At 39.8% G+C, this 19,397-nt stretch overlaps 1 protein-coding gene across 1 annotated transcript; it reads left to right on the top strand.

Annotated features, from left to right (window-relative positions):
* Positions 1-1,483: 1,483 nt before the first annotated feature.
* On the top strand, positions 1,484-18,731 carry st3gal2 (ST3 beta-galactoside alpha-2,3-sialyltransferase 2; the record flags this gene model as incomplete). Its single annotated transcript, XM_067500218.1, has 7 exons — positions 1,484-2,221; positions 8,321-8,380; positions 8,828-8,961; positions 10,661-10,840; positions 11,142-11,187; positions 11,995-12,114; positions 12,261-18,731. Coding segments are annotated over 7 exons (1,452 nt in total), but the record flags the coding sequence as incomplete, so codon positions are not given.
* Positions 18,732-19,397: the final 666 nt, after the last annotated feature.

Here is a 19,397-nt window from a genome sequence, read left to right as displayed (position 1 = left end):
GCCGAACATACACTCATTAAATCACAGGCACAAAGAGATATACACACACGCACTTACATTGGGCTGCAGGACAGATGCTGCCCCCACCCATTCTCCCATCGTCCTCTCAAAGCCAGCTGGAGAGAAGATGAGATTTGGGGCTGATTGGTTTTGTCTTTTTTTTTTCCATCACACCCTCTGTGCATCAATCCATCCGCTACTTTTGCCTTTCTATGGTGCTGCCTCATCCTCTCCTAAACCATTGATGTCAACTTTTTTTCCAATGGAGGAGCAGTCAATGCACTTGTGATGCTTTTATTCATTTTACTGTTGTTTTCGTGGGCTTTTTTAAAATCGTGTTTTCTGTTTCTTGATCAGTTGGACTATTTTTTGTGATTTGTGGATACTGTATCAGTCAGACTTGGCAGAACCTTTCAATTGCAGCATGAAATCAAGAAGGTGGTTGTGAAGGGTGCTGTACAGTCACGCATGCATGTCTGCATGGCCTATTCTAATTCTAGGTTCTCATATTTTGCTCCAGATTTCATCATTCACCTCAAAGAATTGAAACTTTTTTATCCAAACTTTTAAACCTGCACATTTGAAGCAATTGTGCCAAGAAACCTGCAACAGTGTTTTGAACTCCACACAATTACTGTTCACCAAGTAGCCCACCGAGCCACATGGACATGGACAGTGCATTAAGAAGGTGAAAACACGAGTACAGAAATACTAAGCTAGCTGAACCTTGACAGAAAGACAAAAAGCTAAATAAAAAAGAGGTGAGAATACTGAGAAAACAGCACATAACAGAGGAAATAAACAGGAAAAAAAGCAAGGTATTTTGTGGTTGAGCATGGCTAGAGATGTGATGAAATACCCTTCAGGCTAGACCTCCTCCCTTCTACCACAGCTCCTCCCCTTTCTCCTCCCTTCTTCCCTCCCTCTCTGTGCCGCTCTCAACTAGTCAGTCAGTTTTCTTTGGCTACGTAGCTTCGGTGCAACGAGAGAGACAGAGGAGAGAAAGCTGAGCGCTGAAGCTGAGCTCAACATACTCACAGATGGCAGCAAAAAACAAGAAGAACCTGCTGCATCAATCCACACTGTGCGTTGGATTTCACTGAAGATGGACATTGCAGTTAATCCAAAAACCGAGAAAAGGAGAGAAGACAGGCAAGCTGGTGGAAGCCTGAGAGGGGAAAGTTATACAGTGCAAAGGGAAGAAATGAACAAAGAGTAGAAAGCTGGAAAAAACAGAGACTGCACAAAGCTATAACAGCGATCATTTCATCGAAAGCAAAGGACTTCCAGAGCAGTCAGGCTACAGCTGCATCTAATTCACCTCTGTGTGTCTGTGTGTGGCCAGACATTTCTGTGTAAGATGAGCACATAGATGTTGAGAAGAGAGAGAGACAGACTCCAGCAGAAGACGGAGAGAAAGCGTGGGATCTTCACTGAGTGCACAGCTTGACTGTGAGACAAATTGATTCATTGACACCTTGTCTTGTGTCAGTGTGGGTCTGTTTACCAGACGGATAAGGTAGGCGATCCTGGGGTCCAGATTGCTAGTCAGGGGCTCATCTCAATCACCCTGACCAGGCCTTGGTGGTTGTTGTGTCGAGGCAGCTGTGGAAGAGAAGGTGGGAGTGGACTGGTGACAGTGGCAGGCCCAGGGGTGGGGGCATGGCCATGGGGGGGCCGTATCCCATCCTCCACCCTGCATCGGGACAGGCGCTGGGGCTGGGGGTCCTGGGGGTCCTGGGGCGGGGGTCCATCCAGGGGAGCTGCAAGACTCTCCGAGTTCAGGCCCTGGTTGAGCGGAGGGGTGAATGGGTCAGTCGGGGTGGCAGCGGGTGGAGGTAGTGCTGGAGGGGGAAGCGGGATAGAAAAAGGAGGAAGAGTGAGATGTTCCCGCAGAGTCTGGGTTCTCTTGGGCTCGCTGGTGCTCATCTTTCTTACATCTCTCTTCTTCTCTGTCTCGATTCGCGGAGGCATCAGCTTTAATTACCTAGAGCCACCTGGGTGGGAGGAGTCAAGACGGGTGAAGCTGGTGCCCAGCTATGTGGGTGCGCACCGCCTGTCACCACCTGACACCCCGCTACAAAAGACATGCGCTTGCTCACGCTGTGTAGCAGATCCTGGTGTTTCTGATTGGTTCGATGACAACTATGACCCTGATATCTCACCCGTTTGGACCAGAGACAACATTAAGCTGCCCTCTGATGTGTACTACTGGTGGGTGGTAAGTAACAATATGATTTACTTTTATCTACTAGAGTTGTTTGGCCATTTCATGTAGTGACAGTAACTGTCGACATAAAGAATATGCTGTTAATCTGTTTTATGCAGGATTCAATATTTTGCTGTTTATTATCATTTCCCAATCTACACCCGATATGGTAAAGGATTAAAGGTATAGATCACCACTTTGAACCACTTTCCCATTTTATCTGTTAGTTTTCACACATCCTGATATGGTAAATATAAAACTAGCCAGCCCCTGGTTAGCTTAGCTTAGCACCAGTGCAGAAAAAAGGAGAGACTAGCTTGCAGGAGAGACTGCATCTCTAAAGCTCATGAATTGTTTAGTGCTGCTTGCCACACATCCACGCATAGTGACATTCATTTACCTTGATTGTACAGGGAAACGTGTGTACATAGCATGAAGGAAGGCAGTCATTTACACGGAAGATATAAGTCTTTCAGCAAACACCAACACATGGGGAGTAATATATTATAATCAAAGATCTGACTCAATCCTATTTGTTGTAGAGCTGACCAATCTTCTGTTACAAGCCCTACATGCTTCTCATGTAGCTGTGCCAGTCATGTGTCATGGTGTTAGTGGAAAAGTGGAACATTACAGGGTTCTGGGATTTCCTTAAACGACTACTGTGCACTGACTGAAAAAGGGAAATTAGTATGTCTTCTGTGAGATTGAGAGTGGGAGATGAGAAGCATATAATTAAAATGTAACCTCCTTCACCCGGATGGAGCATTTAAATTTATTTATATTACTTTTTTTTATATGATTTATATGACTATTTATATAGCGTTAATTCACAACAAAGTAATCTCAATGAACTTTACAGAATAAAGTCAAGACTATACATATATATATAGAAAACCCAACAATTCCTCATTTGACAAGCCCTATCCAACTGTGGAAAAGAAAAACTCCCTAATTGGAAGAATCCTCATGCAGAACGAGGCTGTGGGTGGGGCATCTGCCTTGACCGGTTGGGGTGAGTGGAAAGTGGAGAGAGAAAAGAAAAAAGCAACAAAAAGAAACAACAAACAAGTGGGAAGGTTGGTAGGACCAGTAGCTGCACACTGAAAAACAGAAAGGGACAGAGAGAGGGAGAGAGAGAGGGAGAAAGACAACTTCGGAAGAAAGAACACACAATGTTAATGTCATACAGTGGTGATGAATAGGGGGTGAGAGGAGAGAGGGAAGAGAGGAGTAATGTATAGTATCTCAGTGCATCGTGGGGTGGGTCCCACAGCAGTCTAAGCCTAAAGCAGCATGACTATAATAACTAAGTCTAAGATTTATCAAAGAGGAAAGTTTTGAACCTAGACTTAAAAGTAGAGAGGGTGTCTGCTTCCTGAATCTGAACTGGGAGCTGGTTCCACAGGAGAGGACCTTGATAGCTAAAGGCTCTGCCTCCCATTCTACCTTTGGGAACCACTATTAGGTCAATTGGGATGATATGGTACTATGAGGTCTTTTAGATATGATGGAGCTTGACCGTTTAGAGCTTTATATGTAAGAAGCAGGGTTTTAGATTCTATATTAGATTTTATGTGAAGCCAATGGAGAGAAGCTAGTGAAGGTGAAATATGATCTCTCTTGCTAATTCCAGTCAGCACTCTTGCTGGAGCATTTTGGATTAAGAGCAGTTAAAGGACTTTCTGTTCCATGTTTTTCTGGCTTTACACTCATATGTATGTATGCCAACTTGAATGTATATTTAACCTGTGTTTGTGTTTTATATATGTAGCATTGGTGTTTTTCAGTGGCTGGTTTAGTCTCCGAGTTCAGAGCTGTAGCCTTACTTCAGCTCTAAAATGTCAGAAAACTGCAAACACAGACCAACAGCTGCCAAGTCATTAGGTCAACTGCAACAGGGGAGGTGATGAACTGGAGGATATAGAAGGAGGAGAAAATGAAGGTGGAAGAAATAAGCCAAAACATACAAAGAGAGGAGGATTCAGTAGGGAGGGAACAGAGGAAGCCACATATTGAATAAAGTATAGAAAAAAGGAAACACTGGGAATTGTGGAATGATGAACAGGGGGAAATTTGTTATACAGAAATAGAGGACTGTATAGGAAACATGCCAATAATCATTACTATAATTCTAATTATTTTACAATACTTTTTTTATACCCTCCATGACCATGGAAAACATTTGTACAAGGTGAATGTGCTTTATCATTATGCAATGTTTACGGTCACCTCCAATGCTATTTCAAAATAAGGCTTATTATGAGAACACATTAGTAGCTTTGGACAATGCACTTAATTCTACAAATCTATTTGTTATTGTGCTGTTACAGCATCTATAGAATATTTTAGTCTTCTACAAGTCAATCATCCCACAAAAGGATCAATAAACCATTTTACATTAAAGCTTCAATTTGCAGCTTTTGGGAATTAACCATTGGTAGCATGACGCTTAAAATCTGTTCACTTCCTTGCCCAGTCTCCATGCTTTGCCCAGCACTTCAGGTATTTGGCTTGTGGAACTGCAATAAATAAGATTTTACAAAACATACCAGCCAAGCAGGAATAATTGGCCTTGGTTAGAATGCAATCCTCACTTTAAAACAAAGTGAGCAAAGCTGTTCAGTATGTCTTGTTTACAGAGCTCTTTGACAGGATCTTTCCACAATAAGATTTAAGATTTTGGATTGTCTTTCTAAAATATTAGAAACAAAGTTACACACTGTAGCTTTAATCTGATTTAATATGTGATGTAAAGAAAAGAAAGACAAAAGGACATGCAATGTTTTTAACCAATATTTGGGTTCAGAGCACCATAGATGTACAAGCAATACTTTATGAGACCGACATCATTGATTTACAAAAGTAGCTATGTTTGCTCCCCAGACAATTATCTTCTCATTGGGAAGTCCTCTGGTCTAAAGTGCTGTAATATGGAGAGTCAATGTAGCCACCAAGACACTGACATAAGCTCTCTGTTATTGTGCACTCCTGTCTGCAGGGAGAAATTAATTGAGCGGTAATGAAAGAAACATTTTAAAGAAAGACTTGTGCGTGACTTTAATGATGATGGTGATGGTGTTGGTGAAATATCTGGCTAATTACATTTATTCACCTGAAAAACTCATTTGTGATACATTATTTTGCATTTTGAGAAAGAAAAAAGGCTTGAGGAACTACGCTGGAATCATAAATAGGAGCTACTTATGATTTCTTTACTAATTTCCTAATTTATTAATTTCTAGCCACTTTTGAAACCTTGATTTATGAACTTTGTTTTGGAATATTAAAACAGGTGGAGTGTCTTGGCTAGTAAATAATTAAATACAAAATGTATTTAATGCAGATTCATAATTAATCTTTTATTTGCATTTAAAATAATTTATTGAAAACAGTTAAAGCTAACTACTTTATGGAATAGGGAAGTTAGTTTGTACATTTAAATTTATTTCATTCTTCTGGCAGATGCTTTTATCCAAATGGTTTAAAAATAAGAATGTTAAGGATGAGAGAGATGTTAAATAGTCCTCTATTAATATACTGGCACAAACTACTTTTTTATCGAAATATGTTTTTAGTATTCATGTACAGTACTTCATATTAAAAGATAACGATTTCCCTATTGATAGTTATGTTTAACCCAACTTTGTTTGGGTTATCAGGCCAATTAACCCATTGGCCTATTGTTTTTTGCTTTTATGTGCCCAATCTAGAAAAGTTTACATCATTTTTAAGCAGCATTTTGAGCAAGAGGTAGTTCAGACATGACAATAAATATTTTACTCTGTCATACTGTATATTAGCAAACTAACTAATAATATAAAAAAACTGCATAATTTACTGCATAATTTAGAACTTTGCATAAGTTAGAACTAACCTAAGTTTGAACTCAGGATTCTTTTGGGAAGTAGCAATGTTCAACCAATGTGAAATATTGTGTTTTAACTGAAATTGAAATTAGTATTTTCTTTAATGTATGGCAGTAGGGTGTTTCTCACTTAGGACAGCTGAGGGGAGGGAAGCAAAATGGCAATTGGCATAGCTGCCAAAACTGAGTAGCCCCTGAACAACAGAAGTGCAGCATGCCAAGCTGGCTCTGGCATTATGCAGGGAGACAGAGGCAGACAAATGATGGTGAGATCAAGGAGGATGGAGAATCAGACAGAGAAGGAGAAAAATGCAGCGGTAACAGCATGAGAAACAATGTCAGAGAGAGAAAAGGAACCGAATGAACGATTTAGCGGTCTCTGATTACAACTCTGATGAGCAGCGTGGTGCATGGGCATCCCAGAGAGATGAAGAGATGAAGGAAGACAGGAGGGGGAGGAGAAACAAAGGGAAATTAAAGAGAAGGAATTAGACATGAGGGCAGTAAGACTGCAGGAGAACATGTGTGAATGAAAATGTAAGCGAATGAGATTTGTGTTGGGAAAAGCAAATTAAGGCCAGTGATCAGTGAAAAGTAAATACTGACAAAGGAGGGCAAAAATGAAGATTGGTGTGTGGGAGAAAGAAAGTAAAAGATGGTTTTGGAGAGAACCAGCCATGTTCAAGCTGCCAATATCCTGGTGGAACTTTTTTATGCCTACATTTTTGTTTTAGGGTTTTGTTTTGTTTTTTCTGTGTGTGCAGGTGCTCCCTTTCTCTTTGCATGCATGAATGCTCAATTGCCTGTGCTGTTTGGCAGATGCTAGAACTGGAACAAGTTTTCTTTGTTATTAAATTGGACAAGTTCTCATCAGCTGCTACTAGTATGTGTCATTATTTAAATTCCTTTCTTTTTACATCCCAGAATGACGGACATTAAAACAAGGCCCAAAAGAATAAAAGTTACACTCTAGCCAAAGCAATATTATATTTTTACACTGTGAACATGTAGTTTCACAACATTTCATGCTTGTACTGTGGGAAAACAGTTGCTCTGTTTATTGAAACTGACAGCTCTCTTATGTTGAAGGTTCACATTTAATGTTTAAGATACTCTGAAAACTAAGATCACATGCTTATAAGAAGTGGAGTACAATTCAACGGAAAATTCTATCATTTTCTTTTAGATAAAGAACCCATACAATTATTCCAAAAACATGACAAGTTTACAGTACAGTTTAGGCTTACGGTATGATAATTTATTTGGTCAAAAATCAAAGTATTATATTTTTACTAAGTAAAACTTGATATACAGTAAATGTGTATAGCTCCCCATTATAGTGAATCTGCAGCCTTGATAATGTGATCTAGTTTGTGAGTGGCAAATGCTTTAGCTGTGGCTTTGCACAGCAGTAGAGTGACTCATTAATGGTTTCATGTGGTTATGTCATTTCCCATCACTAAATAATCAGATATTCATCTTAAAGCTATACCATCTATGTGTCAAAAGTAACTATTATTATATACAATGTTACTAAAACTGGTTTAAAAAACAAACTCAAAAGGAGCAGTATTTTGCTCAGTGTCCTTGATGTTGAAATATCCTTTAAATGTCAAGTATATTTTGTATTAATGTAGCTATGTACTTTGCTGGTGTCAGTTTAAAAATTCCTAAGCCTTGTATTTAAAACTAAAATAGTTTGCTTTACACAAATCAGGATGTACTCTTTTTTATTTGCTTTAATATCAGCTTTAATTAAGTGGTCTATTATTATTATAATTTTACTCTAGTGGACCCTGTTCATTCTAAAACACTTTATTGATTTTGCATATTTCCAGATAGGAGATTCAACAGTGCATTAAAGCCATTTTTAAAGCACTTGAGATGAAGTCTGGATTAGAAAGTGTTCTTACTTTTATACATTTTTCTTTCCTTTTGTTTGGTCGTTTTTTAAATTTGTTTGACATGTTGACTGCTGTGCCTCTGCTCCGGTGACTACCATTTACCCAGACTGCATTCTGTCAGTCTGACACACGTCTGTTACCTAAACACTCATACACAGACAGAAGCACAAAGACCGGCATATTTGCCAATGAATGCTGGCAAGTGCATGCATGCAGACATACAAGGGCACACAGAAAAGAACTTAAATGAAAGCCTGTTGTCAGATCCAGATAGTCAGAAAATATAATGTAATATATAATGTGCACATCTTAATCATACTATTCCCTTTGTCTCTCTAGATGTTGCAGCCTCAGTTTAAACCCCACAGCATCCAACAAGTTCTACTGAAGTTGTTCCAGGTAGATTATATTATTAATTTATCTTTCTATTACTGTGGTACTTTCAAATCAGCTAAGTCATTACTTCACACTCTTGGGCAAAGGCTGAGGGAAACAGATTTTCCTTATTAGACATTAGTTTTATTAGTGGCCCAGCTCATTCCTTTTTAATCTGTATATGATATTTTCCATTCTGACTCTCAACACAGTGCAGTGCTTTTACGTAAAGATGTAGGTTTAAATATTATAGTCTAACTCCCTGAGGAAAAAAAAGGCTCATGTATTTTTCATGCAGGATTTCGTAAAGAATTCGCCCCAGTATTGAGAACAGGATGTATTTTTACAATCAGGTCTGAGCCGCAGGTTAGGTTATTCTGTGTCTCTCGCTGTTCTAGTGCAACTGCCCCATTTAATTTCCTGTGTAGCTTGAATGTGGCATGCTTGACTTGATCATCTCTGTCTATCCAGGTGATTCCAGGAAGGTCGCCGTACGGCTCGTGGGATCCAGGACGCTGCCTGCGCTGCGCTGTGGTTGGCAACTCTGGAAACCTGCGTGGGGCTGGATATGGGGCAACTATTGATGGACACAACTACATCATGAGGCGAGGAGGGGTGAATGTGTTGGATAGATGAACAAAGTGATACAAACAAAAAAGGGCAGAGCTAAAGTATAGATTAAGAGTGAAAGAAATAAGATGCAATGATAAAGACTGAGAAGGAGGAGGAGGAGGAGGGAAGCAGCTGGAGAGAAAGAGGGAATAGAGTTCATGTGGGGAGAGCACTATACCATCAAACTGCACAGTATGTGCCATTAAGGTTACATCATGGAAGATTATGTGTGTGCAAAAGCATGAAGTGCTCACAAAGCAGACGTGTGTCCGTGTTTGATGCCGCCATATATTCAGCTCTCCGATTGGTCGACAGAGAGGTCGTCTCACTAGTGTTAGGTCACCACAGAGGGTTTTATGTTTTTTTTCTCTTATTACTCACACTGAAGATACAGGAAGGGAAGAAGCAAAGAATTTGTTGTCCTGAAGGAGTGGATTAAAATCATCTAAAGCGATGTTTCTGATGATCAGCTGATAGCCGTGCTTTAGGGATATGCTGTGACTTTTGTTGCTGTGAACTTTATATTTCTTTATATACACACTGTCAGACATTCCTCCTCTTCATAATCACAACCAACCAAGAGAAACCACTTTGTAAGGAATGTTCTTTGTGGTCCTCAGAGCAGAAATAAAAGCATCAAGATAGAGGAATAAATTCTGGATTGAGCAGGGAGCAAGGAAAAAATCAAATAAGGCAATTGGGATGTAGCCATATATTATATACCCTCATACACACCCTTAGAGGGAGGCACATAAATTCTTTTGTCCTCCTCTATTCTCCCTGTTGTTTTTATGCAGCAGTGATGGATCGCTGTTGCCAACTGACAACAGTCGACATCACACATCAATAGTTTGTTTTTCTGAAATGTGTGTGTGTTTGTGTGTGTGTGTGTGTGTTGTGGCCATGTGCCTGTGCAATTACAGCTTCAGCAGGAATTACTAGAATTGTATGTTTCTGTGTGCTAAAGGCATTAGCATCCATAAGTGTTCCACTCTCAGTAGACCTGTGTGGGCAGCGTCCAACTTCAATATCCTGTTACATTTTCTTATCGCTATGGTTTGATTGTGATTTGTTTTTAAAATCAGTCTGACCCACAACAGCCACACTCTCCTCCACCACCCACCTCCGGTCTGTTTGCCTGCTCACCCCTGTTATCTGAGCAGTTCACTGACATATGGGTAGTTGCATTGAGTGGCCTTTTGTTTTTCAGGTGCACCTGTTTAAATAAACAACTCACTCCTCCAGACAGTGATTCACATTGACTGTAAATGCAGCAAGAGTCTGAAGTACCCAGACAGAGCTGAGTGGTTCACTTATTGTCTGGCTAAAGGCTGCGCTGTGTGAAATACACCACAGCCATAAAATCATACCACCCGATGGTTGTAATGTTGTGATGGACAGGGGTTAGCATGGAAAAATGTATCAGAACCCACAGCGTATCATAACTTGCCACGTAGTAATGAGATTCCCCCTTTTCTGCCTAAGTTTAAATCAGCATGTGGACCTTACGTTTGTATACTATAATTATAATTGATTTGCTTATATAATAACTTAATGGATGTATACATACCTAGTAATACTTAATCAGTAAAATGTGCATCTGAAAGGTCCTGAGATTTGTTAAAGCTACTCTATGTGACTACACTAGCTAACAAAATGCCATTGAAGTCTGTGCCTGTTTCCTGCATGTAGGATAAACCTGGCACCTACGGTGGGCTATGAGGAAGACGCTGGCAGCCACACCACTCATCATTTCATGTACCCAGAGAGCGCGAAGAACCTGGCCACCAATGTCAGCTTTGTTCTGGTTCCTTTCAAAACGCTGGATCTTGTGTGGATCACGAGTGCACTTTCCACTGGCCATATTCGGTTGTAAGGACACAAACACACACACCTACACACAAATTAGAAAGGAACACTAAGGTGGTGGCATCCATCATTTGATTTCAAGGCACACAGACACGCACACATGTACACACACACACACACACACACACACACACACACACACACACACACACACACAAACAAGTAGGGTTGTGAGAAGCTGGGGAGATGCTGGGTTGGATCAATCTGTCAGGTGTCAATCATCCAGAATTCATAGGTGCAGCAATCACATAAAGTGCTGATTGAATGCGTTTAATCAATTTCTCTCTTCCTTGCTGTCTCTCAGTACATACGCTCCAGTGAAACAGTTCCTCCGTGTAGACAAAGACAAGGTGTGTATTTTCAAGTCACTATAGTTATTTTGTCAATTTGCACACATTCATTTGCCAACAAATATACATAAAGTATGTATCCACCACACACACGTAGTGACCCTGTCTTGCTGCAATTATATTATCCCTTCCCCATTGTTTATGAAGGATTACAGTTAGATTAAAAACCTCCCCTTTGTTTTGAATAATCTTCTGCTCACTCTTTAATCCGTGAAAATAAATAAACTCAAACTAATCCCCAGCATGTGAAGACTGTGAGAATCTTTGCCTGGTCAGACACACAATTTTCACAGAGTCTTTGGAGCCAACCCAAAAATGTAGATTTATAAGATTTACTCCTCCACTGCGGAGCTCTAAGCAGCCTAAAAGCCGTGTTTGTTGGGACTGAACATTACCTGGAGGTAGATGATAAATCTGTAATTACAATTCATTTGGTTAACAGCACTTTTAATCTTTCACAGCAATCACAACCTCAGGAAGCATTAAAATTTAACTTGGCTAATTCTTTTCTTGTTCGTTTGGACCTCTTGAATATGCAGCATGAGGTTGTGCTCCTGTATTATAAATCATTTGAGGGAAGGCTTCAATCTGAATTCAGAAGAATGTGAATTCAACTTTTTATGGACGGTAAACATATAGGAAAACAAATCCTAATGTTGTGGCTTAGATACAGGGAGCTTTCTTAGGGTGTGACTATGGCAATTGCCCAGAATATCTAAACCAAGATTTTGATTCCTAAGTAATTTTACAGCAGGTACATGGTTAATTACCACAATTTTCTGTCTCTGCATGTGTATGGCCATCCAGGTACAGGTCTTTAACCCAGCATTCTTTAAATATATCCACGACCGATGGACCAGACATCATGGTCGTTACCCTTCCACCGGCATGCTTGTGCTCTTCTTTGCCCTTCACGTCTGTGATGAGGTCAGTGTGTTCCTCTTTTTATCTCTACTGCCACATAAACATCACAGGTTATTCACATCATGTTCATCCTGGACACATAACACGTTGTGTTCACGCACATTTTCTCTTGTTCTCTCTCTCTCTTTCTCTCCTTGATTCTCCTCTAGGTGAATGTGTTTGGTTTCGGGGCAGACAGCCGGGGAAACTGGCACCACTACTGGGAGCAGAACCGCTACTCAGGAGAGTTCAGAAAGACTGGCGTCCATGATGCTGACTACGAAGCTCAGATCATCCAACTTCTGGCCAAGGCCGGCAAAATCACTGTATTCCCTGGGAAATAATCAGTAGCCTGTGTCAAAAAAGCTGGTTCAAACAATGTGTTAGATCTTGTCGCCTTGACTTTTCTGCACCTGGTTGGGGTACTGTTGAAGTAAATCAAGTGCTTACTGAAAGAAGATTAACTGGTACCAATAAGTGTTATTGCGTTCTCTTCCTCACCAGACCTCCACCAGTTTTTGTTCTACTTGAAGAACATGGTGGATTCTTGGGGGGCAGGAACATGTAGTAATGCAGTTCTCGCTCTGGACTGACCCAACAGGTACAATGAGTCTTAAATTTGACAAGTAGCTGACTCAAGATTTCATCTGTAATGGCCAGCGAAAGGATTGAAATACTACTGATCTTTTTTCAAAGCCAGCATCGTGTCAATAGTGAAAACGTGCAAAGTATGGAAATGAAGAACCCATTGTCCCAAATACAAAGACTGCTCAATTTTGGTAGTGTTCCAATGGAAATCTTTACCTCAGATGTGGATCCAATCTACTAGCAAAACCACAGTATTCCCAGTACTGGAAATACCACAGAACAGCACCATCAGCATCTGGGGGACTATTGTTCTATAGTTAAATTGTTCAGAACAGAGTACACTTTCACCTACTAAGCTGTGGATGTTGGCACTACAGACCTTCACAAACTGCAAACTGCAGAGCTTTCGAATGCCGTTGTGTTGCTGAACATTTTGAAACTTTTCCAGCTACATCATAACTTAATTTGCCTTCACATGAAACAGTTTTAAACCCTATACATTTCATTCTCATAACAGTTCAGCCTCACAAGACAGTGTTACAAGGACTTAGCCTGACTGTGATGGATTGTATAATGACTGGTTGTTAAGACAGAAGGTGATTGCTGTGAGTTGATATTAAATGACTGGCCTCTAAACTCTCTGGAGTCCTTACAAGGCTCAGCAAGGCTTCAGTCCTTTCAGCACATTCATGGACACATAATAAAGACTTTTGCTTTTCCGCCATTCTGACTCAGAAAGATCACTGCGGCACTGGCATGAACTTCAGCTTGTGTAGTTTGGTTTTTAAATGCCACAGCAACCACAAGAGCTGCTACAGTCTTTATTCACATCCAGACACAGACAGACATGTTCTGGGAAGAGTGTTCGTTTGACTGCGTGAGACTCTAATGAGGCCAAAAGTCCATCTCCTGGGATTTTCATGTTTGGATGGAGGCACGCTGGTTTCTGGCCCAGAGTTTAATCCCCGTGTGGTCTGTCAGGGCCTAATTTGGGAGAGGAAGGCTGGAGACAGAGAGCTGGGGCATGAAGAACCAGTGTGAACTACTTCTATTTGCTTCAGTGTTTTTAAAGATAAAGAGGTTGTATTTGCTGTTGTTTATGGGCAGCAAACCTAAGCTTTTAGACAAACTGTACTGGCTTCACCACTTTGGATTTGAAAGGACAGAGATAAATCAGGCCCTTCTTTCCGCCTTTCACAAGCTTAAAACTCCAACCTGACTTCTGTATCCCAGCGGAGTCAGAGACTGCCAGAGCATTTCGCCCCAGATTAAGGCTCGTATGAGGGGGTAAAAGAAAATCCCACTGGATCTGGGAATTCTTTAACCTGTCAGCAGCTTGGCTTCATTAACCACTGGTTCCTGTTCAGCCAATTAAAACTTCAGCTGTATCTAGAGGGGGTAGAGCCACCAGACGCCTTAGACTTCACCTTTGTACCACATAAACTGCACTTCCCATTGTAATTTTTATTATGATGGCATCTCCCCCTGCAGACTGCAGATTTTATTTACAAGCTTTATGTATTTATGTACTTTATCTTGTGCTTAAAGCCTTGGCTTTTAAGGCTTAATTTCCTGACTGCACACCATTCAAGCAAAATAATATTTATATTAGTCTCAGGCTAATTTCATAGCCATAAAATTGAGGATGATTTAAACCTGGACATACAACTTAATTGTTCTGAACCATTATTAATAAGCCACATCCAAAGTTAAAGGTGCCCTATGGAGTTTTTCTATAACCAATGAGGTTGAGGAGAATTTCATATTCTCCTCCTCACATCCTGTTACCTGTTGGGATGCGGGCACCGTCTTGTGATCTGCAGTCTGTTTAGCGGTCCCTGCTAAAGTGGTTACTAAAAAGTTGTTGAAATCTTTTAAATTTGATGGAGATGGGAAGAGATGAGGAGGAAAAAAAAGGGATGCTAACTATCAAAAAAGGAATCCTCACATGATGGCGTTTATGTCCCCCAGCAGTTAAAGGCACAGATATACTTGCTTGTAATTACGCGTACACCTACCCAAAATGGTGCTTCAAGGCCCCTGCCTTGATTTGGAGTTTCATCTGGGACGGCATTAAACGAACTCAGAAACAGCTTCAAATCAAAACAACATTACAACGTTTTTGGAAAAATAACACTTAAGGAGCCTGACTACTACTCAGTGACCATGATGCTGTTGCACCCTAACACTGTAATGTCAACTTCACATTAATTACCGAGCTGTGCTTGGATGTGTATAATGGACGACCATTTTCTTGTTCTATTATAATGTGTGGTCTACACTGTTCTGCTGATCTACAGGTGACAGTAACGTGCTAGAAAAAAAATCAATTCATCAGCAAAGACAGAGAAGCACGGGAGCAAGTACACATATATATAAATAATGCACCAAAATTACTTCAAATAAATCGACTTTCCAATGGAAGGATGGAAGGAAATGCATGTTGTTTAGAGCCCCCGCCTGAACACAATGTGTTTTAGTGAATAAGTGAACTCCACTGTGCACCTTTAAGTTTTGGAAAAAGAAGGCTCACAACACTTTTCAAACCAAAATTGAATTGATAGTGGCTCAGTGAACTGTTCCAACTAAGAGGGACTTGTGTTCTCATGCAGTAAGAAGCAGATTCAGAGAACCCGTTCTAAACAACATTTAATGCTCCTGTAAAACCACACAAGTTTACCAGAACTTCCCCAAATTTTTTTTCAGAATCACTTGTTGTTTTGTTTTAGCGACTCATAACCTATTATGTAATGACCTAAAAGAAAACATATTTGCAATCTCTAAAAGAAAGCTAAATGTGTGAGCAGAAGCTTCGTAGGAACCTGAGTGTGAGCTGCTGCAGCAGATGGCGCATTAATGAGAACAGACCACGTTGCTGAGTCTGATGATAAACGTTAAGGGATTTAACCATGTGACATCATGAGGCTTATTCTTATGATGTGTTTTAAGTGTTACATGTAGCTTAACCCTCACTTTTGCAAAAAAATGGTTTGATGTAGACACACACAAACACAGACCCACACCCACACACAGAAGCTTAGAGGTGTCACACTGCCCCCAACAGGCAATGAAAGGAACTGTGCCTCCTTCTGTTAGTGTATTATATTATCTTTGAATGATATTGTGTAACCACATGTGACACTCATGTATTACCATTATACGTTATCTACTTTTAAGGTTATTATCCTACTTTGCACATGACAGATTTTACAGGATGCTTTCAGTGTTGAGCTGGGCTCATTTTAAGTGAATCAGGACATAGTATTTGTATTTTTTTCTCTTTCTCCATCACACATAGATACACATGCTTTCGTGCCTTGTCCTGCTGCTGGACATTTCTCTCACCTCCAGCTGCTCTATACGCAGCACACCTGCTACCTTTGCATTATTTGAATCTTTCATACACATCTGAGAGATGAGAGCTGTGCCTACTGAGCTGCATATCCAAACACACACACACACACACACACACACACACACACACACACACACACACACACACACACACACACCTACAAACACACATTCAGCCTTCTGCTCGGGGCACAGATGCCTCCCACTCTTCACTTCTTAATGCTTTGTACACTGACATTGTTTTTTTGTTTTTTTAAGACTGCTGTAGGGTAGAGGCGACTTATAAGCTGCAGATTAACTTGCTGTGAATTCCTACCAGGCAGTTTGCTACTTTTTTCATCATGTTGTACATAGTTCTAAGGCATTTCTCCACCTTTTTCTAGACATTGGAGTTTAGCAAGAATGTGGGTCATCTGTTGAAGCCCACTAAGGGGCAGGTACCTGTCGTATCCTTCTTTTATATTTCTAAGCTGTCATCTATGGAGGTTCTGTGTTATTAATGTTTGTTCCCCTCCTACCAGCTTCAAAATGTGTATCATATCAAACTCCCACAGCCTGCACTGGACACAAAAGTCTTAATAACTAACTGAGCCCAAACAGCCGAGGCCCTGTTCCAGTATAGAAACTGTTATCAGCTTCTTCGATTTTTCACAGTTGTAGACCTGAACATTGTGATCAGATAGTGGGAGAAGCAGGGTGATCCCTCTCTGCTGTGATATCCTACATTAAAGTTGTTGTTTGCTTTTTTTTTCCCTACAATGCACAACACAGATCTGAGTGATCGCTATAGCATCTCGTCTGATGCTGACCTACTACACTGACGTTTTTGTTTATTTTCTCCTTCAGAGTTGATTCTTAAAATAACTTTGAAGAAGTAGTAGTAGTAGTGGGGTAAGGAACATCAATCAAAAAATATGGAGCTGAGAGCATATTATGAATCCTGATCAATGATTGGTGTTTTTTTTAATGATTTCTCGTGTCAGATTTGGTTCAGATTTGGATCAGATAGCGGAGACAGAAATAATTTGTGGAGTTTGTTTTAAAGATGTCATATTTGATATTCCAGGCCCTCTCTGTTTTGCATTAATGTCAGTAGAATCCAGAACTATTTTTGTACACTTTACTCTTCCACATTATGTGCTGAAACACATTTCAGTAAAGCCACAAACATTACCCAATTACTTATCGCCTGAAAACATGTTATCGAGCCTTGTACGACTACATAAAGCATCAGACACAAACAGCTGCCATTTACCACAGTTTCCATTTTCTTGGTTATAAAATAGAGGCACATTAAACCTCATAAAGATCAGATGTAATTAAATTTTTTATGGGGGTAATTAAACATAATAATTATGAAATGCAGTCTGAAAGTACACCTGTTCAGCAAGGAAAAAGTGGACACTGATGTTTTACAGCCAGAGATTCTGTGTGTATAGCATCCTAAAACATTATATGCATTTACAGGAATAGTTTGAAATATATTTTATAAGTAATAGACGGAAGTAAGATGATATGGATTGGACAGTGTGTTAACAACTGTTTTAAGGCTATAGCCAAGAGACAGTCTGAATGGCTTAGGATAAAGACTGGAAACTAGCAACTACTGTGGCTCTGTCCAAAGGGAATTGTTCTCAGGGATGAGTCGATATGATGTTTCCACTTTGAGCTAAGCTAAGTCTCCTGGCTGTAGCATCACATTTAGCAAATACGTTGTCTCATCTAACTTTTGGCAAAAAAGTAATTAAGCGTGTTTCCCAAAAGGTCACCTGTGAAAATCATCTTTTATTGCAGTTTAAAGGACAAATGTTTTTTTTTTAGATACAGTACTTCAGGCTTATTACTCTAAATATTAATCATAAGTGTTGTCTAGACGAAAAACTAATGTAAAACAATGTCGGCAGCATCTCCAACTGTAACAGAAAGAATCTAAGATATAAGACAACCACAGCTCTCATGGCTTGACAAACACTTTTATACCACTCCTCAACCTGTTTTTTTTTTTTTTTTTTTTTGTCTCCACGTTGCTATGGTAAAAGCTCAGTGTCGTAACGGAGAGTAGCTTTCAGCAGCAGGAACAGAAAATTCTCAGTGACTGCTAGAGAAAGAGCTTAAAGCAACAAATACATTAATGATCAAAACACTTGTGCTCCAGGCTGCTAGCATTTTGACATTGCATGCGACTGTCGCCATTGTGCTGTGGTGTTTGACGCTGAGGAGAGAACAGCTACAGGCAGCTCTTTCCTCATCACTTCACTGGTCTGCGTTGAACAGAAACAGCTCTTAAGCGGCAGTCAGGTCGCACTGCACATATCAGACTGCCTCTGTGGATTGTAATGCTAACATTCATACCTCTGTCAGCTGTTGTGCAAGTACTCTACAATCACTAACACATAACACTGGACTTATCAAGTTGGATTAAAGGCTGCTTAGTGAATACATCTACCATAACACTGGCAGGAGGCTCTATTTCATATGAGTTTAGCTCGGTCTGGATGAATGAAATGTTTACATGTGAATGGTTTCCTGCTATCTGGATCTGCCATCGTCTAGTCCCGGCTTCAATGTCTCATTCATCAGTAGGGGTCTTTTGGACAAGGCAATACACATGTATTTACTGCACTGGGACATCTGTAAATGATATGTGATCATACTGTTTATATCTTATGCCATTGTACAAATAAAAGCTTCATGAAACAGAGTTGACTTATTTTTTAAATGATGGATTGTAAGAGTGCTGAGAAAAATCTGTAGACCCAAGTATTAAAAATAGCCTCACCAATAGAATAAGTACTGTATGTTTATTTTTAGATACCTATACTGTACTTTATTACCTCCCATTCTTTTATATTTCCAGTTCTTTCATTTAAATGCACTCAATATCTGAACTGCATTTACATCACATCTAGATGTACTAGTTAGTCTTCAGTTTATGAATATTACACATAAAATTAAATTATAGTTTTTGGTTTGAATTAAATAAAAAAGTTAACTCAGTATAGTTATATATATAGTGTGGTGTAGAAATTGACAAAAATTGAACTTTTTTTCCCATTTTAACAAACTTAAAATGCAGTAAAAAGCAAAACATGTACTCACTCTATATGTATAGTAATTTACCGCTTAAAAATTAACAATACGTTATTATCTCTACATTACCAGCATTCCCCACAGACAATTTAATCAGTGATGTCATAAAAATATCTTGATCAACAGACAACAGGGAAAGGGAAATGTTAGTATCTGGTTGAAGATACCATGTTAACAGCTGACGAGAGAAGTCAGTTCATTTGAGCGAAACCGTAGATCTCCATGAAACAAGACAATACTACTCCAAATGAATAAAAGTTTGTATAAAAAAAATG

This window comes from Channa argus, chromosome 4, assembly GCF_033026475.1.
Source record: "Channa argus isolate prfri chromosome 4, Channa argus male v1.0, whole genome shotgun sequence".
Lineage (NCBI taxonomy): Eukaryota > Metazoa > Chordata > Actinopteri > Anabantiformes > Channidae > Channa > Channa argus.
This window is presented reverse-complemented; position numbering and strand designations above follow the sequence as displayed.